Source organism: Pyrus communis, chromosome 6, assembly GCF_041283825.1.
Source record: "Pyrus communis isolate YQ-2024b chromosome 6, ASM4128382v1, whole genome shotgun sequence".
NCBI classification, from domain to species: domain Eukaryota; kingdom Viridiplantae; phylum Streptophyta; class Magnoliopsida; order Rosales; family Rosaceae; genus Pyrus; species Pyrus communis.
This window is the reverse complement of record NC_142570.1, coordinates 4,801,560-4,812,519: the sequence shown is the minus strand read 5'-3', so window position 1 is coordinate 4,812,519 and position 10,960 is coordinate 4,801,560. Positions and strand designations below refer to the sequence as shown.

Here is a 10,960-nt window from a genome sequence, read left to right as displayed (position 1 = left end):
ATTTAAATTACGGAGGTTTTATGGATCTCATCCAAGAAATTCATTTGTAATACAAACGGCTTCTCCCTACTCTTCTCTGTCTGCCACGATCTATTTCTCTATATGGTATCTTTTTCGTGAAGTTTCACATAATCCAATGGAGATGGTTCACTTGGTAAGGAAGCAACTATTGGAATTTAAAGTCTACACCTCTGCGGCAAATAAAGAATCTGGGGGGAATGGGGCCGTGGGTGGGGCTGTGTTTGATGGGCAGCCTGTACGCTGGAAGCGGCCAGTTTTTTGGGTGATGAAGGTCAACTGTGATGGTGCATGGTGTGCTAAGACATGCAAAGGTGGTTATGGATGGATTATGCGGGATTTTGCTGGGTTGTTGCAAGTGGCTGGGGGAGAGGGTGGACTGTTTTTCAATACGGCGGCAATGGCGGAAGCTGCAGCTATTCGTGCGGCTTTATTGGTTTGTTTGGAGTTGGGTTATGTGGATGTGGAGATTGAGTCGGATTCTCAGGTGATAATTACAATGCTTAATGGGAAATATGGGGTGGATGCGACTTTGGAATGCTATATTCATGATATTGGTCAGTTAGTATCTCAATTACAAGGGGTGAGGTTTGGGTTTGTCAAGTGGAAAGGAAATGCCGCTGCGCATGTTGTAGCCTCATATGTTGCCTCACATGAAGGTGTCTTCCATTGGAATACTATTGGTCCGGAGTTTGTATTTAATGTTCTTGCTAAAGATGTAAACATTCCAATCCAAATTTAATAAAGTTTGCTATTTGACAAAAATAAATAAATAAATAAATAATCGGAGATAAATTTTTGTATTACTATCCTAATTGATTGTAGATACTGAAGGTGAACGCCTCTAATGTCATTCCATCTTTCTTTCTTCCTCCTATTTCTACCATACACCATTAATTCAGACTATTTCAGTCGATCCTTATGTGTTCAATCTTCAAATGAGGTTTAATTTGCTCAGTTTTTTTTGTTCTTTCAATATATATAGTGTACATGATGCTAACATCTATTTTATTCGCACTTTTGTTGGTTATGATCGTTGTAGCTATTGAATTGCTCCTCTATTTTTTTAAGCAAAAAAAAGCCATTAATAGTACAAGTATCTTTCTTTTTGTACAAACTATGAGTACGTGTAATTGTATGTTGGTTATATGAGTGTGTTTGATAAATGACCTTCGATTTGTATATTTATAAGAATAAATCGTAGTAATTGTTCCTTAACTTTAATTAAATTGGAGTAATGGTTCCTCAACTAAAAATTCATTACCATTGGTCTCTCAACTTATCAAAATGTGTAACTATAGTCTTTTTCATTAATTTCGTCAAAATTTTGTCAAAATAAGTTATGTTAGAATAACCATTTATATAATAAGGATCCATCAACACATCAAAGTGTGTAATTATGGTCATTTTCGTCAGCTACGTCAAAAATGTTGTCAAAACGAGTTATGTTGAAAGGATCATTACTACAATTGGGTTAAAGTTAAGGGATCATTTCTCTAGTTGAATTAAACTTGAGGGATCAATGGTAATGAATTTTTAGTTAAGGGACCATAACTACACATTTTGATGAGTTGAGAGACCAATTGTAATGGATTTTTAGTTAAGGGATCATTGCTCCAATTGAGTTAAAGTTAAGAGATCATAGCTACAATTTACTCTATTTATAACTGACTAGATGGGTACTTTTTTTATGGATTAGGATTCTCTCATTTCCTCTTTCTATTTCCTTTCATCCCCTCCTCTCACATTCTTTATTTTGTTTTTCTCTTTCTATAAAAATTAATATAAGATGTTGACACGATTTAACCGTAACCATTCAAATAAGAGGAGAGAAAAAGAAAAAGAAAAAAAGAGATGAGAGAATCGTATTCCCTTTTTTATATATGAAGACATGCATTTGGTTTCAAATATACCAATGAGCTTCAGCTACGTTTAATTTAACCAAAAAAAAAAAAACCTATAATATTAGTATGTTTGTGTATATGTATTATCTTTGATTTTAAACGTACAAACACCGTTTAAGGTTTGTTTTTTTTTTTTGAGCAAATGATATATCTACACTAAGGAAGTAGGGGAATGGCTAAACATCATACTGATCCAGCAATAATGTAATTTAAATTCGTATTTGAGAATCAAAACTTAAAAAATGATAAATGTTTAATAAAAATTTACAGGGGTCAGGTTGCCCAACCACCCCACCACTAGCAGCACACGCGTCAACTTGTAGGTTATAGAAAATCCATGATATTTTGTGTTTTGCCTAAATCATAATTCCACATCCATGGCTGGCTAGATATCTAAGAACACAGAGTTGAATCCTAAAGCTGTTGATGGGAACGAAATGTTTCAAAGTCTAATTGCTGTTTCTCAGAAGGCTGCTGGTTTTTTTTTTTTTTTTTTTGGCAAACCAGAAGACTGCTTGTTTAGGCCTCATACAGAATTGCTATCTTCCTCTGCCAATGAGAGTGCTTATGTTTTCCTACCTGTTCAGCAATCATCTGCCGAATATGATCTTCCTCTGCCAATGAGAGTGCTTATGTTTTCCTACCTGTTCAGCAATCATCTGCCGAATATGATTTAAAATTCGGTTGGATAGTACCGAACTATTTGCATATCTCCTTTTTACACTAGTCGCGAGGCGAATAAAATCTGAAATTAGATAACATTATCATCTACGTGTGTGCACATAACCTTCACCAACTAGAAACGAAAAATTAACGACAATTTTTGCTACTTTGCATAGTCAGAGCAAAGTTGGATCCACATACAAGTTAGAGGACTCAATTCTTTTTAGCAACACGTCAGTTCAAAGAAATTTGGTAAACATCGGCAAAATCTTCCTGGTTCACCATAGTCAAGCTCCGGCCTGCAGATTCTGTCAGCTAAAGAAACAAACACTAATTTTAAATTTGTCTTCTTCAAGAGATTAGTTAGCTAGTCCACTAGAGAGATTAGTTAGCTAGTCCACTAGCTAGTGTGCATGGTTCACCATAGTCGAGCTCCGGCCTGCAGATTCTTGTCAGCTAAAGAAACAAACACTAATTTTAAAATTTTCTTTCATTTTCTGCAAGAGATTAGTTAGCTACTCCACCTGTTTTAATCTTCTTGGGGAGAAAACAAAACAAAATTTGGAGCTGGAGTATGTTTGCAAACAGTCACGATCTTGTGTCTCCCTAACTGCGCTTATGTTATGGAACTTTAGAGCACATAAACGCCCTCCATGGCAGTTTCAAACGCCCAACCTTCCAAACTATAAGTGGAAAGTATATAAAAGGGTTTATCTGAAGATCCAAGTAGTGCTAATCCCGTAGTTTGATGAACTGAAAACTATTCGAAGGTGTACGTGGTTACACCGATCCATGTGAACTCGTACCTTTCACGGCAGTTCAGGTAGTACATACCTTTGGTTCTAATTCGAGAACAAACACATAACACAAGATAAACTCGGGTTAAGGGATGTTCAGAAACTCCTCTTGATTAGGGTTTGACTCTTTCCTCCATCAGTTGGCATCTAAAGCTTACGAGAAGAAAGCTAAAGAATGTCGCTAATATGAAGTTAAGGTACTATTCTCTCCATATCACCAATTACTTTTACGAAGAGGATCTTAAGGATCTTTCAATCACATTCGTTCATCGTATATTGTGCGGTACTGACCGTACAATATATGATGAACGAATATAATTGAAGGATCTCCGGAATCCTCAGGATCCAGCAAAGATCCTCTCTCTTACTTTTATGGTGAACCATCAATTTCTTTCATTTCCTATCTACAAGTTTAAGCACAATTAACTGAGTAAAATATATGGCACTGATTTCTTCTTCTTTATTTTTTGTTTTTTAACTTATCTTTCTTTGACTTAATTTTGGAGTAAGAGAAATGCTAACAAGAATTTTTCAAAAGTTGAATTTTCTGTCGTCTCATATTTTTGGAACAACGGGGGATCCTCTATCCCCTCTCCTTTTTTGTCTTGCTGAAGATGTTTTTAGTCGAAGTCTAGTAGATCTTGTAAATTCTAGAAAGGTTAAACCCATTTCTTCTCCTCGGGGAGTGACTACTCCTTCTCATATTCTCTATGCGGATGACATAATGGTTTTTTGCAAAGGCGACAAGCACAGCCTTATGAACCTTATGCATTTAATTGAAGAATATGGTGTGAATTCTAGTCAATGTATTAGTAAAGGTAAATCTCGTATTTATATTGGGAAATCGGCTTCTGCGCGTCGATTGCATATTTTATCCTGGCTCAATGTCTCTGAAGGTGAGCTTCCATTTACTTATTTAGGGGTTCCTATTTTTAAAGGCAAACCTAAGAGGGCATATTTTCAAGCATTAGCAGATAAAATATGTTCTCGTCTTTCTCAATGGCAAGGTCGCTCTCTCTCAATGGCTGGTCGAGTTACTTTGGTCAAGTCAATTGTGGTAAGCATGTTGTCTCATACTTTCTCGGTTTATTCTTGGCCACCTACGATATTAAAACATGTTCGTAGTTGGAATTGAAATTTCATTTGGACTGGATGTGCTGATTCTTGGGGATTTGCTATTGTGGCATGGAAAAAATGTTGTGTTCCCTTAAATGAAGGAGGTCTTGGCATTCGTAATTTTTCAGCTTTAAATAAGGCATTTTTATTGAAAAAGTTTTGGGATATTTTTGTAACATCCCACATCGCCCAGGGGAGTTTATATGTATATTCCCATCCCTACCTAGCACGAGGCCTTTTGGGAGCTCACTGGCTTCGGGTTCCGTTGGAACTCCGAAGTTAAGCGAGAAGGGGGCTAGAGCAATCCCATGATGGGTGACCCACTAGGAAGTTGCTCGTGAGTTCCCAAAAACAAAACCGTGAGGGAATGGTAAGCCCAAAGCGGACAATATCGTGGTACGGTGGTGGAGCGGGCCCGAGAAGTGATCTACCTCGGGCCGGGATGTGACAATTTGGTATCAGAGCCTAACCCTGGTCGCGTGTGTGCCGACGAGGACGTCGGGCCCCTAAGGGGGTGGATTGTAACATCCCACATCGCCCAGGGGAGTTTATATGTATATTCTCATCCCTACCTAGCTCGAGGCCTTTTAGGAGCTCACTAGCTTCGGGTTCCGTTGGAACTCCGAAGTTAAGCGATAAGGGGGTTAGAGCAATCCCATGACGGGTGACCCACTGGGAAGTTGCTCGTGAGTTCCCAAAAACAAAACCGTGAGGGAATGGTAAGCCCAAAGCGGACAATATCGTGCTACGGTGGTGGAGCGGGCCCGGGAAGTGATCTACCCCGGGCCGGGATGTGACATTTTGGTTACCTCATCTATGGCTTCACGGTTTTTTCAAGGTTGGTTTTTTAATTGTCTTGGACAACTGTCTTCTACATACAAGAGTTCCTCCATTTGGCCTGGTTTACGTCCTCTTTTTTCAGATATTTTTCATGGATCAAAATGGGTGATAGGTAATGGTCAAAATATTAATTTTTGGCATGCGAGATGGTTAGATTTTCCAATAGTTGATAGGCTTGGTATGCCACCAAATTTATGTAAGGCTTTTCAAGCTAAAGTTTCTGATTTTATTGTGGATGGTTGTTGGATTCCCCCACCTACTCTACATTCATCGCTAGTGCCCATTTGGAATGATATTTCTTCTATTGGGCTTCCTTCAAAGAATGGGATTGATGACAAAATAGTTTGGTTGTCTGCTTCAAATGGTGACCTTTTTTTTATCTTTGGCTTATGATTTTAAACATAATAAACAACCAGTGGTTCAATGGGATCAATGGGTTTGGCAATCTTGCTTTCGCCCTCGTAATTCGGTTACATTGTGGAAGTATTTACATGGTAAGATGTTAACTGATGATCTCTTGCAGCAAAGAGGTTTTGCTATAACATTTATGTGCTCTCTTTATTGTGAAGGTATGGAAACTACTTCACATATTTTCTTTGAGTGCTCTTTTGCATGTAAAATTTGGTCTTCTGCTTTGGAATTATTCAGAGTTCAATATTTATTTCAAGATATTTTTAGCTTTTTCCATTATCCTTTACAACAAGGTTTTGGTACCCAAGTGCAACTGCTTTGGTGGGGTATGATTGGAGTTGGTTTTTATTCTATTTGGCATGCTCGCAACGCTGTTCGTTTTCATAAGGAGGTTGTTTCCATCAATTATGTTGTAAGGTCTATTAAATGTCAACTCCTTGAAATTGATTTTCTCAATTCCGGCTGTATGAAGAATTATGTGGAAAAGCTTTGCATTCTTCATTCTATTAGTGTTCGTGGACGTCCTGCTAAGGCTCCAAAAATTATTGAGGTGTTGTGGCGTCCGCCTTCTCAGTCTTGGATCAAAGTGAATACTGATGGTGTTGCAAAAGGTTCCCCTGGTGTGGCTGCATTTGGTGGTATCTTTCGAGATTTTACGGGTAATTCTCTTGGTTGTTTTGCGAGTTCAATAGGCTTGACCACTTCTTTGGATGCCGAACTACATGCTGTTATTCATGCTGTATCTTTAGCTTGGGATAAAGGTTGGCATTCCTTATGGATTGAATGTGACTCCTCACTGGTTGTTCATCTTCTCTCTTCATCCTCACCTTCCTTGACATCTATCCCATGCAGGCTTTTGGTCAGTTGGCATAACTGTCGAGTTTTAATATCCTCCATGCAGGTTCAAATTTCTCATATTTTTAGAGAGGGTAATCAAGTTACTAATTGTTTAGCCAATTATGGTGTTGAGCACCCCGGTGTCCATTGGTGGGATTCATGCCCTCCTTGTGATGCAGATACTTATTCTCAGAACCTTTCTAAGCCTCTTTGTTATAAGTTTTGCTAAAAGAGGTTTTCAATTGTTGTTATGAATTATTTAATAGTCTGGGTTTAGCCTCATGTCCCCCCCTGACATATTGTATTTTTCTTGTTTATCAATAAATTCTCCTTAAGATCTCTTCCCATGATAGCAATGCTGGAGTGGGACGGAATTTGTGGTCAAATTAAAAAATAAAAAATAAAGAAATATTTTTGGAACAACGATTTATAATGTTAGCATAAAAATTAATATTAAATTATGAAGTACTAGAAAATTCTATTTTAAAATAGTCTTTTTAGCATTTCTCCTGCATTAAATGAAATCAAAGCCTATCCCTTGTCTAAATTAAGTACCTTCCTTACTCTAGATTTTTCCCTTAGGTACCGTTTGGTATGTGGGACGGGACGGAACAAAGTGGGATAAGGCGTTCCGTCCCACGTTTGGTGCACTTAAAACGGGTGGAACGAGCTATTCCACGGGACGAGTTTTGGGTGAATTTTCGTTCCACCTCACCTCCCTGGAACGACTCGTTCCACATCCGTGGAACACAAAATTATAACCTATCCGTCTCCTTCTTCTTCCTCCTTGTTTCCATCAGAGGGCATCTTTGCTCCCGCTCCATTCCTTTCCGTCCTGTCCCGTCCCATCCCGTCCCATTCCGTTCCGTCCCGTCCCGTCTGCATACCAAACGATACCTTAGATACCGCAGCTGTCTTTTTTGAATGGTACAGCTATGGAATAGACAAATGATTTGATCAATTGTTTGATACAGGCTATAGCCTATATAGAAACAAAAGGATGAGGATCCTTTCCAGATTTTTTTTATGAAAATTCTAAGAATTCTTAAATTTTGGCCATTTATAATACCTTGTACGATCTGTTTTATTTATATTTAATTTTAAATAAATAAATTTAAAATAATTTATGATCATAAAATGTACGATAAACAGTTGAAAATCCTCACAACTTGGATCTGGGATCCAAATCTGAAACAAAATACACAGGTACATTTATGATATAAGCTATAGCCTAAATCTAAGAGGTATGAGACTGAGAGATTCCAGTTTGAAACTTTCTTTCAACATTGTTGAAAAGAGAAAGATGTTTTTTGATATGGGTACAAAGTAACTAAAAATTGAACTTATTTCAAAAGTTAAAAATCACTGAAAATTAAACTTATTTCAAAAATAGCCTATAAAATTTGACCTATTTAAAATTTTCAAAAGAAATACCAATCAACCAACAGCTTTCGGTGGTTTAGATTTTTAGTTTGACTGTCTAAAAATTTAGGAAAGGTGATACCATTATTGTTACTGCAGGTACCCCACAATCTTCTGAACTTAGACTTCCATTGAAAGCGCTCAAAACCTAACCCTACGGTCCCTACCCAGATTATCTTCCACAATCTTCTGAATTTCTCTCTCTTAGACTTTTCAACAAAACGCGCCGCCATGGACGATGAATAACGAATCAGGATTGTCTTGGTGAGGGTTATAAAGATCTGTAAATTATATATACGATCAGAAATTATGTTAAATATTTTTATTTAAAATTAAATACAAATAGTGATTGATAAAAATTAATCCCATAATGTACAGTAAATAAATACAATCTACGAATTCTCAGAATCCTTATCAAAAAATCCAGAGAGGATCCTGTTGGAGGGATAACAGACCCTTGAAGGAAATACCATGAATTAAAAAATTCCCAACACAACACATAAAATTCACACTCATGATAATGGCACGCATGTTGTGCTATGCTAGTTTGGCAGCGACGGGCAGAGCGAACATAATAGGTGACGATAGAAGGCTTAGAGCCTTAGACATAAAATACAAAGGCCAATACACGTACATTAGAGGATAAGGCCTCTATCTTTCAACATAAATATGGAATAGCAACAGCTCTGAGAGGATATTTTCTGTGTACTGTTATACCCGTAGATTCAGTCGTATCTAAATCCTCCCCACTTGCTCCACCAGGCAACTCCCAGTCGAACTTGTGCACGATATTTGCCAAGGCAATCTCATTAACAGTCATGCCAAACTGAATTCCAGGACAGACCCTCCTACCAGCACCAAATGGAATTAACCGAAAGTCATTCCCTTTATAATCTACCTCACTATTCAAGAACCTTTCTGGCTCGAACTCCTCTGGATTTTCATATAGTTTGGGATCTCTTCCAATTTGCCATGCATTGACCATAACGTGTGTCTTGGCTTTAATTTTGTATCCACCTATTTCCGCATCTTGGGTCGCAATCCTGGGCAACAGTAGTGGAACTGGTGGATGTAAGCGAAGAGTCTCCGTTATCACCGCCTTCAAGTAGTGCATTTCAATCGAATCATCTTCTGTTATGAGTTCTTCCTTTCGGACTATTTCACGTACCTCATTCTGCAACTTTTTCATGACCCTAGGATGCCTTAAAAGCTCGGTCATTGCCCACTCTAGGACTGTAGATGCTGTATGAGTGCCAGCAGTAAACATATCCTGCAACAGGTTATATTATTAATTAAAGTATTACAAATACATATTATTACATGGAGGGAGAATTGTAGTCAGTTTTAACGGAAAAATAGCAGTGGGAAGCACGACAACGTATCCGATTTGATTTACTTCTTAACTTATAACAGTATACAATGCTAATGTGGTTTATATATCACTGAAATTTTTGTTTTTCAGCTATTTAATATCTTATATATGTTCTAATCAGTCTGTTAAATAACTTTCTAACAGAAACACAGGGAGAGAGAGAGAGGTGATTACCAAGATGAGAGCTTTTATAGTTACTGTATCAATAGAAAAACCAGGCAAGTTTTCTTTCTGAATTGCAAGCAAAACATCGACAAAATCCGCTTGGTCATCGTCTCCAGTCTTTGGACTCCGATCCATATGCTCTTGGACCACTTTATCTAAAAAGTCATCAAACTTCTTAGCCACCTTGTCGAACTTGGCTTCCAAACCGTTGACACTGCTCAACCAAGAAAGCCATGGAATATAGTCCCCAATTTTAGTAGTTCCCAATAACTCAAAGAACTCCCGCAAAAGTCCCTCAAACTTCATCCCACCTTCACCACTGTACTTCCTCCCCAGAGCCACTCTAGATACAACATCATTGGAAAGCCTCAGAAACATTTCGCTTAAATTCAAAACTGATGGTGATGATTTCATTATGTCGCTGATCATGGATTTGGTTTCCTCTTCTCTCACAAAGCGAAAAGAGCGAACCCTTTTGTTGCTCAAAAGATGTATGACACATATACTTTTCACCTTCCTCCAATACTCACCATAAGGAGCAGATGCAACGTCTTTACAGTTGTAGAGAAGCTTCTCAAAGTTGGTGGACCTGGGTCGATCAGAAAATGTGTGGTCATGGGTTTTCATGATCTCCTGAGCTGCCTGAGCGGAAGAGACAACAAGGACCGGGACACGTCCGAAGTGAAGAAGCATGAGAGGGCCATGGCGTTGAGATAATTTTTGCAGTGAGCGATGAGGGTCCAAGCCTATTTGGTGAAAGTTTCCGATGATAGGGAGCTTCGGTGGAGAAGGTGGTGATGAGGTTTTGTTGGTGGTTGTGTTGGAGGAGTACCATCTGTATATGAGGATGATGAAAATGGCCAGCATTGTGAAGGCCAAAGGTTGCAAAAAGGAGGAGGTTTCATTCTCCAGCATCATAGTCCTATTTGGGAGAAGAAAATTTATGGCCAATAGTGAGGGTGTGTTTGCTGCGCTTGTGTGTTTATATAAGGTATAGGTCATCCATGATTTCACAAGCTTACATATATATCAAAGAGTGCTGAAGTGCTAACCCGCTAGTAACTTAAATATGGCACTAATCACTCATCTAGATCTATTTTAGAATATTTTTCATGATTTATGAGTGATGACAAATAGACGAACATAATGTAGTCAATAAACAATGAAATATTCACAACAATAACTAAAGGGCTAAACGATTTCCGATTTGAGTGAACTTGTACAAGAATGATTTACGAATGATCACCTAAAAACTCAATGGTTTGGATCATTGGATATATTTTGGAGCTGGACCAACCAAGTACATTATTAGAGCAATTTGGAGCCACATAAGAGTTGGTGGACTCAATGAGTTTGTTTCTTTTCTTTATCTTCCAGCATGTGGACTTAAAGAAATTCTCAGTCAGTATAAAGGT

At 38.0% G+C, this 10,960-nt stretch overlaps 2 protein-coding genes across 2 annotated transcripts; one reads left to right on the top strand and one right to left on the bottom strand.

Annotated features, from left to right (window-relative positions):
- The first annotated feature begins 136 nt into the window (after positions 1-136).
- LOC137710168 (uncharacterized) lies at positions 137-760 on the top strand. The gene has a single exon (XM_068449116.2). It carries the CDS (start codon positions 137-139, stop codon positions 758-760), a length of 624 nt encoding a protein of 207 aa, XP_068305217.2.
- Positions 761-8,465: 7,705 nt separating this feature from the next.
- On the bottom strand, positions 8,466-10,849 carry LOC137710981 (cytochrome P450 736A117). The gene is made up of 2 exons (XM_068450164.2): positions 9,555-10,849; positions 8,466-9,278 (listed from the first exon to the last, which is right to left on the bottom strand). The coding sequence occupies exons 1-2, from the start codon at positions 10,545-10,547 to the stop codon at positions 8,667-8,669; spliced, it is 1,605 nt and encodes a 534-aa protein (XP_068306265.2). The 5' UTR covers positions 10,548-10,849; the 3' UTR covers positions 8,466-8,666.
- Between the last annotated feature and the right edge of the window lie 111 nt (positions 10,850-10,960).

What these genes read in the sequence shown, in the direction of transcription:
- LOC137710981 (XM_068450164.2), bottom strand. Translation starts at nt 10,547, where the DNA reads ATGACCTATACCTTATATAAACACACAAGCGCAGCAAACACACCCTCA. An exon ending in CTATAAAAGCTCTCATCTTG is followed by an intron (nt 9,279 to 9,554) that starts GTAATCACCTCT and finishes AACCTGTTGCAG; the next exon opens with GATATGTTTACTGCTGGCAC.
- LOC137710168 (XM_068449116.2), top strand. Translation starts at nt 137, where the DNA reads ATGGAGATGGTTCACTTGGTAAGGAAGCAACTATTGGAATTTAAAGTC.